Genomic DNA, 19,107 nt, shown 5'->3' on the forward strand with positions numbered 1-19,107 from the left:
GGGGCGCTCCAGAGTGACGTCAGAGCGCCCCATGCGCATGGATGACGTGCCATGCGATCACGTCATCCATGCGCGTGGGGCGCTCTGACGTCACTCTGGAGCGCCCCAGGAGCCACACGGACGGTAAGTATGCTCCTCCCCCGCTCCCTGCTACACTTTACCATGGCTGCCAGGACTTTAGCGTCCCGGCAGCCATGGTAACCATTCAGAAAAAGCTAAACGTCAGATCCGGCAATGCGCCGAAACGACGTTTAGCTTAAGGACGGATCCGGATCAATGCCTTTCAATGGGCATTAATTCCGGAAGTGTTCAGGATTTTTGGCCGGAGCAAAAAGCGCAGCATGCTGCGGTATTTTCTCCGGCCAAAAAACGTTCCGGTCCTGAACTGAAGACATCCTGATGCATCCTGAACGGATTTCTCTCTATTTAGAATGCATTAGGATAAAACTGATCAGGATTCTTCCGGCATAGAGCCCCGACGACGGAACTCTATGCCGGAAGAAAAGAAGGCAAGTGTGAAAGAGCCCTTACTCTATCTACTCTATATCTATCTATCTATCTATCTATCCGCTATCTATCTATCTATCATCTATCTATTATCTATCTATCTACTCTATCTACTCTATATCTATCTATCTATCTATCTATCTATCTACTCTATATCTATCTATCTATTTACTCTATCTATCTACTATCTATCCATCCGCTATCTATCTATCTTCTATCTATTATCTATCTATCCATCCATCCGTCTTCTATCTATCTACTCTATCTACTCTATATCTATCTATCGATTTAATCTATCTACTCTATATCTATCTACTCTATATCTATCTATCTATTTACTCTATATCTATCTACTCTATATCTATCTACTCTATATCTATCTACTCTATATCTATCTACTCTATATCTATCTACTCTATATCTACAAACCGGATTCCAAAAAAGTTGGGACACTATACAAATCGTGAATAAAAACTGAATGCAATGATGTGGAGGTGCCAACTTCTAATATTTTATTCAGAATAGAACATAAATCACGGAACAAAAGTTTAAACTGAGAAAATGTACAATTTTAAGGGAAAAATATGTTGAATCAGAATTTCATGGTGTCAACAAATCCCCAAAAAGTTGGTACAAGGCCATTTTCACCACTGTGTGGCATCTCCCCTTCTTCTTACAACACTCAACAGACGTCTGGGGACCGAGGAGACCAGTTTCTCAAGTTTAGAAATAGGAATGCTCTCCCATTCTTGTCTAATACAGGCCTCTAACTGTTCAATCGTCTTGGGCCTTCTTTGTTGCACCTTCCTCTTTATGATGCGCCAAATGTTCTCTATAGGTGAAAGATCTGGACTGCAGACTGGCCATTTCAGTACCCGAATCCTTCTCCTACGCAGCCATGATGTTGTGATTGATGCAGAATGTGGTCTGGCATTATCTTGTTGAAAAATGCAGGGTCTTCCCTGAAAGAGATGACGTCTGGATGGGAGCATATGTTGTTCTAGAACCTGAATATATTTTTCTGCATTGATGGTGCCTTTCCAGACATGCAAGCTGCCCATGCCACATGCACTCATGCAACCCCATACCATCAGAGATGCAGGCTTCTCAACTGAGCGTTGATAACAAACTGGGTTGTCCTTGTCCTCTTTGGTCCCGATGACATGGCGTTCCTGTTTGTGGTGCTGTGTCGTTTAAGGGCCCGGAGATCACGGGCATCCAGTATGGTTTTACGGCCTTGACCCTTACGCACAGAGATTATTCCAGATTCTCTGAATCTTCGGATGATGTTATGCACAGTTTATGTTGATAGATGCAAAGTCTTTGCAATTTTTCACTGGGTAACACCTTTCTGATATTGCTCCACTATCTTTCTGCGCAAAATTGTGGGAATTGATGATCCTCTACCCATCTTGGCTTCTGAGAGACACTGCCACTCTGAGAAGCTCTTTTTATACCCAATCATGTTGCCAATTGACCTAATTAGTGTTAATTGGTCTTCCAGCTCTTCGTTATGCTCAAATGTACTTTTTACAGCCCCTTGAGAGAGAAGAACGCCACTACTTCTGCATATTATCAGTGGGGAATTTATACTGTCAGTATTGCTGGAAGCAACGTTGCTGGTATTTGCCAAAAATTTATCATAAAGTCTAAATATGTTTCTTCAGCTTTTACACCATTCGGCTACTGGACTGAGATTATACAAAACTTTTCAATATTTAAAAAAAGTTGTAATTCATAAATGTGTCTAAATCCTGGAACCTTACACCCCAGCTTCACAAACTAAAGATGCGGTCACACATAACTGATTAGCTGCAGCAAATCCGCAGTGTTGTACAGTACCAGCAAAGTGGATGAGAATTTCTGAATTCCGCAAAAGCCGCATCTAACTGCAACATGAAACGCTGCAAAAACAGCAGCAGATTTTTCCACTAGGCTTCGTTCACATCACCGTTCAGCCTTTCCGTTCTCCTGCTCCCTGATGTGAACGAAGCCTTATATGTGTTCCTGACCTAAGGCCTCATACACACAATGCTATATTAGGACCACATCCGATCCCCATTTTTCGGGGGATTACGTGTGGACTCATTCACTTCTATTGGCCCTCAAAAAAAGACAGCACACAGATGTCATCCTTGTGCATTTTTCTGCATGTTTGGTCCACAAAAAGAATTGAAAATACCCTATTCTTGTCCAGTTTACGGGTAAGGCAAATTTAACACCTGCGTCTTCCTGTTCAGGTAGAGAATGCTGCGAATCTACCAGACAAGAAAACACTGGAGAAAAATAATTTTGGGGATGTTTGCTGGAGAGTAGAGGAATCTCTGCTGGACCCCATTATAGCCAATGGGGTCCAGCAGGCAGGTGGCAATATCCAATGACGTTGGATCTGGAGAACTGTGGCAGGAACAGCCTGCCGGAGAGGCAGCCGCGGGTATGAAACTCGCCTGAGAATGGACATTTTCCCAATAATGCGGGATAGGAAAGTGAGGGATACATGTGGGCAATATCCACAAAAACATACGTTTCATGTGCATGTAGCCTTGTGCGTGTAAAGTGTATGGCACATATGACTCTAAACTAGTATAAATGGTTAATATACAGTATGTGTCCCACAGCAGATAAGCCACAGGGGGAAAGTTCTGAAGCCTTGTACACCATTTGTCTGACACAAAAAAGTTTCAAAAATATGGTTTCATGTGATTTATGGCTCTCTTGCTACTTGAAACGTGTGTGAGAAAGTGGCGTCATTTGCTAGGGATCTGCAACCTATAGCCATAGGCGTCGCTACAGTGGGACAAGGGGGGGCTTGGTTATTCCTTCCCCCCCCATCCCCCGCTGATTCCCCGCCCTTTCCCTTTAAAATGTAACGCTAGTCTGGCCCCATGGCCCGGCCGCCCCCGATCTGAATCATCATACACTGCCTGCAGATTCGCGCGCCGCCAGTCAATTCTGGTTTGCAGACGGAGGCACGGCGGCGGGAAATTGATAGAAGCCAGGACTAGGAGGAACAGAGCAGGACTTGGAGCGCAGCGCGGCAGCTGTGCTGAGGTAAGGCTGCTCCTGGCTACTGATTGCTGCTCTCTGTGGGAAAGTGGGAAACACACAGGCAGTTTAGTTTCCTGCTTAGTGCTTCCTACGCCCTCATGCACACGACCGTTGTTTTATTCCGTGTCCGTTGCTCCGTTTTTCGTGATTTTCTGCGGACCCATTGAAAATCAACGGGTCCGTTGAAAACTCGGCTAATGCACCGTTTGCCATCCGTGTCCGTGATCCCTGGTTCCAGTCCGTCAAAAAAATATAACCTGTCCTATTATTTTCACGGACAACGGTTTGCGGCCCCATTCAAGTCAATGGGACCACTAAAAAACGCGGAGGCACACAAGATTGTCATCCGCGTCCGCACGTCAGTTTTTTTCCTATCATATGCATGCCAAACTCGTTAGACTTTTTTTTTTACATTCCTTTATGTTTGGTGGTCCTCCAAAAATAAAGGAAGACACACAGAAAAAAAAATGGAAACGGATCACGGAACAACGGAACCCCATTTTGTGGAACGGGACACAACAACGGTCGTGTGCATGAGGCCTAAGGGGAAGGGGAAAAAATGATCAGTGACAATGACCGTCAGAGTCAGCAGCACAGTGACTGCACTGGCTCATACAGAGGAGGTACTGTGCAGAGCTGCCCCCCTAACACTGTCACTGACCCCCACTCATGGCATTAGATCTCCTTCAATGATCCCCCAATGTGCTCTTGGATTGAGAGGAGGGGCCTGATTGCAGGATGCCCGGTGGCGTGCTGAGTGCAGTGCAATGCATTATCATGGTGAAGGGGAGGGGTGGGAGTGCTACTAATTGCATTGTGTCTGGCAGGACTGGGGGGGGGGGATACGGTTAGGAGATCGCTTTGCACCTGTCAGAACAGGTGCTTGCCTAGTAAACACAGGGCCATCCATCACTTATTAACCCCTCCCTTGCCAGCCCACCCAGTCTCATTGCTGTGTGTTATGCTTTTAACTTTTTTTTAGTCCATGAAGGGGTTAATTAAGTGTTGGGGGGGGGGGGGGTGTTATTGTGCATATTGTGTTTGGGAGCCATTTAACAAGTTTGACCAGTTGGGTTTGAGCGTGGTTGTGGTTCAGTGTCATCCACAGATGCCCCCATAACAGTGTGTCATACACAGATCCCCCATAACAGTGTGTCATCCACAGATGCCCCAATAACAGTGTCATCCACAGATGCCCCCATAAGTGTGTCATCCACAGATGCCCCCATAACAGTGTGTCATACACAGATCCCCCATAACAGTGTGTCATACACAGATCCCCCATATCAGTGTCATCCACAGATGCCCCAATAACAGTGTCATCCACAGATGCCCCCATAAGTGTGTCATCCACAGATGCCCCCATAACAGTGTGTCATCCACAGATGCCCCCATAACAGTGTGTCATCCACAGATGCCCCCATAACAGTGTGTCATCCACAGATGCCCCCATAACAGTGTGTCATCCACAGATGCCCCCATAATAGTGTGTCATCCACAGATGCCCCCATAATAGTGTGTCATTCACAGATGCCCCAATAACAGTGTGTCATCCACAGATGCCCCCATAACAATGTGTCATCCACAGATGCCCCCATAACAATGTGTCATCCACTGATGCCAATACCAGTGTCATCCACAGATGACAGGACTTTGTTTTTCGTCTTGCATAACGGGAACCAGACGGATCCGTTATGTTTTCTCATAAACTTCTATTAGGACAGAGCAAAACTGAATATGCCTCTTAAAGGCTTCTGTTTTACATTCCATCTGGCCATTTTGTTATATTCCGTTTGAAACGGAACCTATAACGTAATGGCATAATGCAGATGTGAACCCACCATTAGGCCCCTTTCACACGGGCGTCCTGGATTTGCTCTGGATGCGTCGCGTATGCATTGCGGGAAAACCACGCAAGTAGGCACGGAATTGCAGTCAGTTTTTTCTGCGCGAGTGCAATATGTTTTGCATGCGCGTGAGAAAAAACTGAATGTGATACCCAGACCCGAACCCGAAGAAGGTGTTCTATTCATTTTATTAGTTTCCCTTATAACATGGTTATAAAGGAAGATAATAGCATTCTTAATACAGAATGCTTACTACAATGTGGATTGAGGGGTCAATTCAGCAGGACCTGCGCTGACGTCACTGTGCTCACTACGTCATCAAAGGTCCTTTTGCAGTTCCTGAAAGAAGAAGAAAGAAGACGATACCGGCAGCGCGAACAATTGGATGAGGTGAGTTAATTTATTTTTTAACCCCTCAAGCAACATTTTAGTAAGCATTCTGTATTAAGAATGCTATTATTTTCTCTTATAACCATGTTATAAGGGAAAATAATACAGTAAATTGACTTTTATCAATTTACTAACATCATCTCCTAGCAACCATGCGTGAAAATCACACCGCATCCACACTTGCTTGCGGTGCTGCGATTTTCACACAACGCACAAGTGATGCACCCACATGGAATACTCGCCTGTGTGAAAGGGGCCGTAGGACTAGATTGTTTCTGAATACTCAAGCATACCGAGGAAGAAAGGAAAACTCTGGAAAGCTTGTCTTTTAAGTATCAGGTTAGTACAATAAAAAAAAGTATCCCTTGTATACAGCAATACTCTCGTATTGTGTTATCTTATTTATATATACTTATTTCGGGGGTTTTCAGTAGTATGATTAAGTGGTGAAAATGATTAGGTCCCCCCCCCCCCCCCCCATTTTTGATTGTGGTATCTCATGTGCCCCCCCCCCCCCCCCCCTGTATATTGTTCCTAGAGTCACTAATGCCTCTAGCACTCTAGGTGTTGTGAAACGACATCTCCCATCATGCACACTTGCTTGGTTGTTCTCTGAACTCCCACAGAAGTGAAAGGAACATGCTGGGAGTTGTAGTATTACAACAGCTGGAGTGCCAAAGGTTGCTGATCGCTGTGTTAGGTGAATAGGCCAGATTTAAGAGAAAAATTGAGGAAAGTCACTCCAGTTGTGGAGTGGCGTAAAAACTGGTGTATCCTCTATAGACACAGAGGTGCGCCAAATCTGTCAAACAACAAGCAACACAGGAGGTAATTGACAAAGACCGGCTTTTTACACAATCTTTGTTTCCCCCCTGCGCTGCTGGGGGATTTGCCTAATTCATGACGAGGAGTGTGCCTTATTATAAATTAGGTGTACTTCTGGCAATCCGTGTGTCTGGAGTAAAAACTACTCCAGCGCCTGACTGGAGTAGTTTTTGTTCCTCTTTTATGCCTGTTTTCACCGCTGCCGAAGTGGCGAGGACAGCGTAAAAAATGCCTGTGTGACAAAATATCATCACACAGGTATTTAAAAAGTTGCCAAAAGGGGACTTGAAACTTTTATTATGCTAAAAAGTGTTTGTAAATGACCCCCACGGATGACTTCAAACATTCCCCTCACGATTTTCGAGTACAATACACACAAATGTACAGTGTGGTAGTAAAATGTGCATATTTTCCAGCTCCAGCACAAATCTCTGTCAGGGTGTGGAGCCATACAGCAAGAGTGCATTAAATAACAAAAGCATAAATCAGCCAATACACGTCACACACGACGGGGAAAGTTTACCACACTAAAATAATGTGGGAATGTAACAGATGTGTCATAGGGTGTGCATGCTCCAGGAGCGTTTTATCTGGTTTTCATGACTACATCTACATCTGCTAGGACTGACCAACTGCATATGGCTTAACTGATGCCAGTTGGACTTTTTGGCTGCTTTTATAGTCATCATTTATAGTCATCAGTATTAGGCCTCTTTCACATGAACGTTTTATTTATTTTTTCCGTTTGCGGGCCGTTTTTTGCGTTCCGTATATTGTCCGTATACAGAACCATTCATTTCAATGGTTCCGCAAAAAAAACTCCGTATGCATTCCGTTTCCGTATTTCCGTTCCATTGAAAGATAGAACATGTCCTATTATTGCCCGCAAATTACATTCCGTGGCTCCATTCAAGTCAATGGGTCCGCAAAAAAACGGAACACATACGGAAATGCATCCATATGTCTTCCGTATCCGCTCCGTTTTTGCTCCGTTTTTGCTGAACCATCTATTGAAAATGTTATGCCCAGCTAAATTTTGTCTATGTAATTACTGTATACTGTATATGCCGTATGGAAAAACGGAACAGAAACGGAAACACAACAGAAACAAAAAAACAGGATCCATGAAAAATGGACCGCAAAACACTAATAAAGCCATATGGTATGTGAAAGAGGCCTTAGGGATCATGCACACACCTGTTGCATTTTTCGGGGGTACGCAAATTGCGGATCTGCCCAACACAGATACCGGCCATGTGCGTTCTGCATTTTGCGGAACAGAACTTCCTGCCCTCTGTAGAATTTTCCAATTCTTGTCCGTATTTTATTTTTAAGTGAACGGGTCCGCATCCGATCCGCAAACAGTCGTGTATATGAGTGTTTTTTGCAGGTTTTTTTTTTTTTTTTTGCTGTAAAAACACACCAGCTCCAGATGGTTAGCTGAAGGTTTATGGGAAATATGAAACACAGAAGACGCAAAGCCTTTTTTTGTTACTGGATTTTTATTAATTAGTCTTTTAATTTGTCTTTCCGGCTTCTTTACAAAACTGCAGCAGGCATTTTGACATCCTTATGGGTACTATGGGTAAAAAAACGCCATGAAAAGAAACACTAAGGGCAAATAGACTATTTGCAACAAAAAAAAAAAAAAGCCAGAAAAGATGTAAAAAAAAATGCATTAAGGGGGAGGTTTATCAAACCGGTGTAAAGTAGAACTGGCTTTGTTGCCCATAGCAACCAATCAGATTGCACCTTTTATTTTTGACAGCTCCTTTGGGAAATGAAAGGTGGCATTTGATTGGTTACTATTGGCAACAAAGCCAGTTCTACTTTACACCAGTTTGATAAATGACACCCATAGTGTAGTATGCCTGTCAGTGTAAGGGCTGGAGATAGTCAGGAAGATCATCGCTAACAAGCGCTAGTAGGAAAACCCGTTAGCGATGATCTGCCTGTGTAAAAGTGCCGCTGGTTACCCGATGAACGATTGGGCAATAACAATTTTTAAGCAGGCTGAAAAATCATTGTTTGCCGGAGGCAGATTGTACTGTCTAAATCACAATCTACTGCCAGCAACTAATGATTCTGTATGGGGACGAGTGATGGCATTAGTGATCTCTCATCTCCATACTGTGGAGCAGATTGCTGCATGTAAGAGCAGCGGTCTCCTCCACTAACAAGCAGGGGACTGTTGAGAAGAAACACTTCCCTCTGTGAATGGGGTGACAGCTGGAGCCCCCTCCTTCTTTTTAACTGTCTATATGTATTAGACACCTCTAATAGGCCATCAATATAAAATCAGAGGGGGTTAAACTCCTGATTGAGCTGTTATACCAGGCACAGCCATTACTAAAAGAACAAATGTGTGCCTGGGTTAAGCATAAAGGGGGCATGGCGATTACTCCAGTTCCTCTTTAATGAGTTTAGGCCACATTCACATCTGTGTTTGGCGCAGGAACAGACTGCCGGAGTTCACTGTATATGGCACAGCCGGATACTACTGTGCCCTGCCATATTCCCATTCACTGGATGCTGCTGACAACAAGAACACTTTCTCATTTACTAGGCTGATGGATTGAACATCATATGTTCTGCCTTTAAAATAGACTCAGTTTACCTATGGGGAAAATCTTTCCAGCCTGTAATTAGTCTTTGGGGTTCATTCACTAAAGAATGGTGTTTCACACGGCTTTTAATAAATCAGTCGCATTAAATTAGTAGATGTCAAGTATAATGTGCTCCGCATGGGCTGAACCGCAGAGCTCCTGCCATGGCCTAACTCCTCCCACGCGCTGTTTAGGCTGGTTTCACACTAGCACTAGTGAGATCCGACAGTCTGTTCTCGATTCTCGGCGTATTTGCCTGTCCCCATTATAGTTAATAGGGCTAGATGGCAATCATGTAGTTTTCGGATCCAGAGAGACACGTCAGGTTATTCCCTGCTAGAACAGCCTGCCAGATCTCACCCATGTGAGTGTGAAACTAGAAAAGTGGTGAGGGTACAAGAAAAACGGCACTTGTGACTTTTATATGCCGAAACATGGGGTAGAGCGCTAGTACATAATCCCATTAGGTAATAATAGCTTTGTACAATGTAAATATGAATCCAATCTGGCTCGATTTTCCATCTGCACCATTTTACCAGTAAGTTGACGGGCTTACCTTGGGATGCTTGTTAAATAGGTAACAACATTCAGAAAATCATCATCAGGAATCTCTGTGAAGTTAGGGTATTCGGGGAAGGAAATAATGGGTGCTCCATCCTTTCCTCTGCCTCCTGATAATAGAAGACATTAATGATTAGGTAGGTGTTTGCTAATTGCATATTTACATACGTTTCACCCAATGTACATGTAAAGGAATGCTGCTACTATTGATTTTTCTGACATGCAAACAAGCATCCACAGCCTTGAAGCCTTGGCCGCCCAACAAGGAAGAAATTGTCTTGAGTATATATACCCAGGGAGGAAAGCTTTTGTAGTCGCATACAAATATCCTCCACCCTGGACACTTACTTCTGCACGCCTATAGTGTGTATCTCCCTACATGGGCTCACGTTATAGGGCTCCATAGCTAAACCTAGTATGGGCCCCAGTGAGATTTTTGACAAACCGACTTTTTTTTATTAAATGGAGGAATTTTTAAATAACAAAAAAATCATGCTCCGTTTTACTCACTTTACCTGACTTCTATGTTGGAAAAAGTTGAACAGGTGCTCATTTTGAACAGCATATTGTTCAGTGTATTTACACCAGACAACCGAGATAAATACATTGATAAAACTTCCAATCACTGCTTCCCCTCACATAATATATTACATAACTGTCTGCTTGTAATACTGGGGTGGGGGACAGATCAGTGCATAGGAATTTATAGTTACCATTACACGCAATGGAAGCTATCAGATATCTCTGTGCACTGAGCTCCTCCTAGTGGCGGCTGCAGTAAATTGCTTTGTATGTACAGTTTCTCGGAAACAGGAAGAAGCAGTTCGGCAGCTGCACCCCACACCCCATAGCAGTCTCATGGTCTGCTTCCACGGTAGGCACCATGAGACTGCGATCCTAAAGGCCCCTTTCACACGAACGCATTGCGCCCGCACGGAATCCAGACCCATTCATTTTAATGGGGCTATGTACATGTGCGTTGGTTTTCAAGCTTCACTTGTGAAAATCGCAGCATGTTCTATATTCTGCGATGGCCCCAAGCAAGTGCGGATGCGATGCGTTTCTCACGGATGGTTGCTAAGAGATGTTGTTTGTATACCTTCAATTTTTTATCACGTGCGTGCAAAAGCATTAAATCGCATTGTACTGAACAACTGAACGCGATCGCAGACAAAACTGAATGAACTTTGTTTGTGAAATTGCAAATTTTTTACTGAACGCATTCGCAACGCATCCAGAGCTAATCTGCACACGCTCGTCTGCAAGGGGCCTAAATGTACAGAATCAGACAATAATAAAAAAAAAACCTTTGTATGCTGGTACATGAAATCTGAGGCAAAATGAGGTACATGCCTCTGGATATATACAGAGTCTGACAGAGCCTGTATGGCGGTGCACAGAGGCCCGCTGGCTGAAGGGGTGCACCTAGCCTTTCTGCTGCCTGAGGCAAAATGAGGTACATGCCTCTGGATATATATAGTCTGACAGAGCCTGTATGGCGGTGCACAGAGGCCCGCTGGCTGCAGGGGTGCACCTAGCCTTTCTGCTGCCTGAGGTAAAATGAGGTACATGCCTCTGGATATATACAGAGTCTGACAGAGCCTGTATGGCGGTGCACAGAGGCCCGCTGGCTGCAGGGGTGCACCTAGCCTTTCTGCTGCCTGAGGCAAAAAATGAAATGGCGCCCCTCCCTCCCCAATGCCAATTTCTTAATCTAACCCCTCCCCTTCAGCGCATGGCCCTTCAGTTGCCATTCTCTTGCCCCAACCTGGTGCTTCCTGAGGTGATCGCCTCACCTGTCCTCATTGGTGGTGCACCCCTGGCTGGCTGTGTACTAAAGGTGCTGCACAGGCTCCATGTCAGTGTGCAGTGTGGCTGTCTTCACCCAAACATGTAAGCACAGATAGTCTGACTGCTATAAACTGTGCGGTAAAACTATGGGGCACATTTATTAGACCCCTGTGCTGGCGATGGATCCGCCGCAGTTATGTAGAGGCTCCGGCATCTTCATAACTTCGGCTCATCCACCGCCACTTCTAGATGTAAGACAGCTTCCTAGTCGTCTTACATTTAGACCTTTTTGTACAACTGAAAAAGGCGTAGCATATGGTAAATGAGACGGGCCGGCCATTTTTTTAGACCTGGCGTGAGCGGGGAGAAGTCGCCCTATTTCAGTTAATAAATGACCCCCTATGTGTGTTTTACCATGGTTTTTCAATTTTTTTTTTTTTTTTGGTCCATGTAGCAAATACACGTGAAACTTAAGTTTTTAACTACTGGTGTCTACAGACATGTTTGCCACAATTTTAGAGTTTTCACATTTCTAGAGGTTTCTATTCATCTCACAAAATGCCCCTATACTACCTTCAAATGTATGACAATATGCTGCCACCTGGTGTCAACTGGCGTTTTTTGCATTTGCTATGATTCATTTAATAAAAATAGAAACAAAATCACTAGACAAATTCTCAGAAGGTTAATGTCCAGAGCACTACCAATGCTTTAAAGCAGTGGTGCCCAACCATTTTTCGTCTGAGGGCCGCACTAGACATGGTATAAATATTGCGGGCCACAACCAGGTATCTTTACCAGAAAGAAATGCAAACACTGTGAGGGGGCACATGTGAGCATTACTACTGTGAAAGGGCAAATATCTGGGCATTTTTTCTGTGAAGGGGCACATATGGGCATTTTTACTGTAAAGGGGGCACATGTGAGGATTACTACTGTGAAGGCGGCACATGTGAGCATTACTACTGTGAAGGGGGCACATCAGGGCATTGCCCCTGTGAAGGGGCCATATGTGGGCATTATCCCTGTGCAGGGGGCACATCTGGGCATTACCCCTGTGCAGGGGGCACATCTGGGCATTACCACTGTGCAGGGGGCACATCTGGGCATTACCACTGTGCAGGGGGCACATCTGGGCATTACCACTGTGCAGGGGGCACATCTGGGCATTACCACTGTGCAGGGGGCACATCTGGGCATTACCACTGTGCAGGGGGCACATCTGGGCATTACCACTGTGAAGGGGGCACATTTGGGCATTACTACTGTGAAGGGGGCATATTTGGGCATTTCCACTATGAAGGGGGCACATCTGGGCATTTCCACTATGAAGGGGGCACATCTGAGCATTACCACTGTGAAGGGAGCATGTGACCATTACTGTGAAGGGGGCACATCTCTGGGCATTACCACTGTGAAGGGAGCATGTGAGCATTACTGTGAAGGGGCACATCTCTGGGCATTACCACTGTGATAGTGACACATCTCTGGGCATAGCAAGACTAAGGAGTGCAATGCAGGAAACTCTCTCTAGAAATGCCTTGTGGTGCAATATTATGAGTCCTCTCTCTCATTAATATTGCTAAGCGCGTCCTGCGGAGCAACCCAGATGGCCCACACGGGCACCAGACATAGTAATCACATTGAAAGGCACATTGTAGTTCAAAATCTAGATGTTGTTTTGACAGAAAGATTAGCGCTGATGCAGCACCATTCTCCCTGGTAAATCTGATGGAATTTGCAACAGAGGCTAGAAACGGATCCTTTGACATTTCCTAATATTGCCATGTGCACACTCCTTGTCTATGGACCACGCATAATTCTACAGACGGGATCCAATAACATTCGAAGGGCTCATGCACACGACCGTGGCTCCCCTGACTCAAACTGACTGTATCATAGTGTTTTATGATAGCATACTCACCAACGTTTCAGTTGGTAAAATCGGGACATATAAGCCCTGCCTCTGGAAATGCCCACCCAGGAACACCCACTCATGGGTGGAGTTTGCCCCACCTATAATTATTGACTTGTCTATTGGACTGTTTGCACATGAACCACTGAACTGTAAAGTGCTGAGGAATATGTTGGCGCTATATAAATAAAGATTATTATTATTTATAATCAAATCCAACATTTAGACAGTGTTAAAGGGGTTGTCCAGCTTCATATAGTTTTTTTAAATACCCCCTGACACACACCCAGTGATGTACCCTCTGCGCGTCGTCCGCTGTCTTCACTGCACTTCAGACCCTGCATGTAAACTTCCAGCATGGAAAGGGTCATATGTGCCAAAGCAGCCAATGACCGGTCACAGTGGTGACATATCCCCAAGCGGCTTGGAGAGCAGGTAAGTATGCTTCCCTCAAAAGGTTCCAGGGGGTTATTTAAAAAAAACTATATGAAGTTGGACAACCCCTTTAAGTCTACCTAAGTATATCACAGTGGCTGATGCTGAAGGGTAAATTTGGTGCATATCTAGATACTTTTGTCTAACCTATCGGTTGGCTTATTTTTTGTCAAAAACCTTGAGCCTAACTTTTGTCACATCTTGTGCCATGCCCATTTTCAGCTAAATCAGGGGACATAGGAGAAGCACAAAAAGTGTCTATATCACATAATAAATATGTGCAAGACATGACACCATTTTTTTTCACACTATGGGGAAGATTTTTTGAAATGTGGAGCAAAGGAAAACTGGCTTTGTTACCATAGCAACCATTCAGATTCCATGACAACTGAATCTGATTGGTTGCTAAGGGCAATTCAGCCAGTTTTCCTTTGCACCAGTCTTGATAAATCTCCCCAAATAAGGCCTCCTGCACACAAACGTTTTTTTTCTTTCGTTTCCGTTCCGTTTTTTGCGTTCCGTATACGGAACCATTCATTTCAATGGATCCGCAAAAAAAACAGAAGGTACTCCGTATGCCTTCCATTTCCGTATTTCCGTTCCGTTCAAAAATAGAACAAGTCCTATTATTGCCCGCAAATAACGATCCGTGGCTCCATTCAAGTCAATGGGTCCACAAAAAAAATGGAATGCATCCGTATGTCTTCCATATTCGTTCTGTTTCGTTTTTGCAAAACCATCTATTGAAAATGTTATACCTAGCCCAATTCTTTTTAATGTACCTACTGTTTAAACATTATTGTATGCTTCCGTTTCCATTTGCGATCCGCAAAAAAACTGATCAAAAACGTAAACCAAACTGAAAAAAGTTACGGCAAAACGGAATGGAAGTGGAAACACTACTGAAACAAAAAACTGAAAAACGGACCGCAAAATACAGAAAAAGCCATATGGTCGTGTGCAGGAGGCCTAAGTCAGTATTCTGGCATTTAGCTTAGTACATTTCTATGTCCAGTGGGTGGTCCTACTAATTAACAGCTAGCTTTGTAAGCAGGACCACCCACTGGTCTCCTAACTTCAAACTAAGCAGAGACTTATAATAATAAATTACAAGTTTTACTGAATCTTTTCCTACAAAACTATCAGTCTGCTCAGCTCCTCCTGCTCTATAACATGATGACTGCAGGTCAAACTGCATTTAAATTTTTAACATAACCTTAACTCCTTCAAGACGAAACCCACTTTAATTTTAGTTTTCCACATTCCAAGTGCCACATAGTCATGTGAAAGTTTATTTTTTGCGAGTTTTTTTGTTTTGTTGTTGTTAATGGTATCATTTAATTTACCTTGTGCTGTTTTGGAAAATGGGAAACAAATTATTTGTGGTGAAGAAATCCACAATTCCACAAAGGTTTTTTAGGTTTTGATGGTTGGGGGGGGGGGGGGGGGGGGGGGGGCACTGCGCCACCAATGAAGATAACTCTCTCATTAATTCATATACAGGAGGCGGCAGCTGGCTGCAGAATCACATAGCCGGCTCCCGACCTCTATGAGCGTTAGCTGCGATCTGCGGTAGTTAACCCCTCAGGTGCGGCACCTGAGGGGTTAACTGCCGCGGATCGCAGCTACTGCTCATAGAAGTCGTGAGCCGGCTATGTGATTCTGCAGCCAGCCGCCGCCTCCTGTATGTGAATTAATGAGAGAGTTATCTTCATTGGTGGCGCAGTGCCCCCCCCCAACCTCAGTATTAAAAACATTGGTGGCGCAGTGCGCCTCCCCAAACTCCAGTATTAATCATTGGTGGCGCAGTGTGCCCCCCCACACAAGCCCGGTATTAAAGACATTGGTGGCGCAGTGCCCCCCCACCCAAGCCCCCCAGTATTATCATTGGTGGCAGTGGCCACAGGGTCCCCTCCTCCTCAGTGGCAGTTCCCAGCCCCAGCAGTGTAAGCCTGGGGCTCTGATCGGTTACCATGGCAGCCAGGACGCTATTGAAGCCCTGGCTGCCATAGTTAGCTCCCTTGCTGGCGTGTGCACAAAGCACAGAGCAGCAGGGACAGTGTGAGGTCCTATTCACTCTGATAGAGATCTATTAGGGTGAATAGGACAAGGGTTCTAGTCCTTAAGGGGGCTAAAAGTTAGTAAAAAAAAAAAGTTAAAAGACCCCTCCAAAATATTAAGTATAAATGAAAAAGAAAGATTTACCAAAAAAAAAAATACACGTTAACAATAAACATATTCATTTTCAGCAGATTTGTGTAGGGATTTTTATATTTTTTTCAAAAATGAAAAGTCACAGAATATCAGTATAAACTATTGGCTATCGGCCTGAAAGTTCACAGATTATCGGTATCGGCTCTAAAAAATCAATATCAGTCGATCCCTTCAAAATTCTATTAGTAGAAAGCCCCGTGGCACATTGTAGTGAAAATAGGCATCTTGTGGTGCATTGTGTTACATCTACCCTTCAGACCGACTTACATACAAAAATATACAACTTTCTAAAACAACATCACAACTTTAGACCAATTCCAACAAAAGCGAGCAGCACTCCAACACGTAATAATGTGAAAAAAACGAATATGGTGTTGCGACGTTTCGGCTCTATACCAGAGCCTTTCTCAAGCAAAGTCACAGAGCAAAGTGAACAAGCTATATACCCACAAAACATTACATCATAGTGTCACATGACTAATACATCAATCAGTAAATTTAACCCTTAAATGTGTCAACAATACATCAATTGCAAAAAGTACAAAATGTCTATGTGTGTACACTTCATTATTAAAATGTCTCATAGTCCATATCTAATTAATAAATTATCCAAATACAATTCATAAACTATTGTGTCCAAGCGTACTGCTTTCTTAAAAATTCCTACATTCAGCATTGAACTAGTTAAAAATCTAAAGTGCCAGGTGCTAATGATTAAATGCGCTGAGGGGGAATAACATCTATGTTGTGTAAGGACACATTGACCCGATGCAACGCGATCCCATGTGCGCTTCAATGCCGGCATTGGCATTGGCGTCTAGAGAACCTTAAGGTTTAAAATCGAGTCAGAGGAGGGGAAGCGGTTTAAATGGAACAGAGACCTGGACGCTTACAAAAGGGGCCAGATTTACACATGGCACATGGACAATGTGGATAACCAGAACTCTAGAGATATAAAAAAGAAATGTACAGACACCTTCATCTAAAGGAAATGCTTTTTTAGGGGATGGTTTACATCCACAGAGAAAGGAAACACCGAACCATACGTGGCGGCCGTAGACATCGACGATCCAGGGAGATTGCGCAACAACAAAGCACGTGGTCCAACCAGCAAGTCAGACAGCCAGGAAGAAATGAGTGTGGCTAATCTCTCATCCAAAGAACTCACCACATCACAAGTGAGTGTCCTTAACAAGGGACTTTCTTTTTGTCCGAATTCACATGGTAACTGGTTTGAGTTGAATATTGATTTATTATCTTTTTTTCCGTAGTATCAAACTAAAAACGTGTCGGTACATGAGGATACATCACGATTGAGCGACTTTTTAATGGGGATGGTCGGTGTATCCACAAAAAGCAATTTCAATCCAATTGTGAATGAGCCTGCAATAGAAGCTTATACAACTGCTGTTAAATCAGATATTGATTTGCTCAAAGCCACATATTTGGATGTTGACTTTTAGCCTCCCAATCATGCCTCATTGGAAGTGGAGGCCTTAGTGCAAATAAAAAAAGACTCCACTATAACTGAGAAGCCTCTGGCGCTGTAGTAGTCATGGATACATGTAAATATATAGCAGAAGACAACTCAGCGACACCGAGGTCTATGGTATCCTTGATTCTAATCCCAAATTTGAGATTGGGAGAGTGATAAAACAGAGTCTGACTGAAGCATTGGTGCCAGGTGTCATTGATAAAGATCTCATGGAATATCTCATAGTGACACATCCAGTCACTCCAGTCCTATATGTATTACCAAAAATTCACAATACCCTTATTGATCCTCCTGGACGCCCCATTGTTTCGGGTTCGGACTCTATATTTTGTCACTCTGTCATTTTTTGGGATAGGATATTACGCAGTTATGCAACAGGTGGGAACTCTTACATACGGGATACCTCAGATTTTTTATAAAATTGGGGGAAGTTGATATATCACAGATAATAATGCCAATTTTGGAGTCATTTGATGTAACCTCGTTATATACATCCATTGACCATGTTAAGGGTATAGCTGCAGTGACACGAATGTTACATTCATCCTCGCTTTCTGATGCAGCTTGCAAGTTCATTGTAGAATTGTTGAATATAATTTTGAAATACAATTCTTTTTAGTTTCAGGACATGTTTTATATACAAAAACGGGGTATGGCAATGAGGTCTAATATGGCCCCAACCTACACAAATATGTATATGCAAGCCTTTGAGGAGGACGTTGTCTATCGGTTTCACCACTTCGGACAGGTTCTGAGGTGGTGGAGATATATAGACGACGTCTTCCTCATTTTGATTGGAGATGAGAGTTAATTTCTTGATTTTCATAAAGCTTTGAACAGTGTTGAGAACACTCTACAATTCACTCTAGTTTATTCCACTATGGAATTACAATTTTTCGATACTAGGGTAGTTTTCAAGGATGGTAAATTATATACTGAGTTATACACAAAATCTACTGATAAAAACACAATTCTTTCCTACAGTAGCTGTCATCCTAGGAAGATGGTTAGACATCTGCCATATTCACAAATGCTCAGAGCCAGACGTATAGAGTCTGAGCCTGATAGAGTAGAGACCACATTGAACTCAATAGTGAAGAAGTTTACACAAGTAAAACCGAATGAATTTACTTGAAAGGAAGGAGTTACAATGGATCTATATCCTCAACACTTTGAGACCTAATGGTCTCAATGTTGGTTATAAAGTTGGGAATGTACAGTGAGGGTAGCTTGCCCTACTCCCTATTCGAATCCACTGCATGCGTGTAAGGCCTCATGCACACGGACGTTTTTTTTCACGGTCCGCAAAACGGGGTTCCGTTGGTCCGTGATCCGTGACCGTTTTTCCGTCCGTGGGTCTTCCTTGATTTTTGGAGGATCCACGGACATGAAAAAAAAGTCATTTTGGTGTCCGCCTGGCCGTGCGGAGCCAAACGGATCCGTCCTGAATTACAATGCAAGTCAATGGGGACG

General features: G+C 43.7%; 1 protein-coding gene across 1 annotated transcript in view; it reads right to left on the minus strand.

Moving 5' to 3' along the window:
* The window catches only part of MCF2L2 (MCF.2 cell line derived transforming sequence-like 2), a 508,793-nt gene that overhangs the window by 418,809 nt on the left and 70,877 nt on the right, over positions 1-19,107 (minus strand). The window contains exon 3 of the mRNA XM_044288562.1: positions 9,780-9,894. Within this exon, the coding sequence (XP_044144497.1) occupies positions 9,780-9,894 (115 nt within the window). The remainder of the gene's footprint in view (positions 1-9,779; positions 9,895-19,107) is intronic.

This window comes from Bufo gargarizans, chromosome 4 (genome assembly GCF_014858855.1).
Source record: "Bufo gargarizans isolate SCDJY-AF-19 chromosome 4, ASM1485885v1, whole genome shotgun sequence".
In the NCBI taxonomy this organism is placed as follows: domain Eukaryota; kingdom Metazoa; phylum Chordata; class Amphibia; order Anura; family Bufonidae; genus Bufo; species Bufo gargarizans.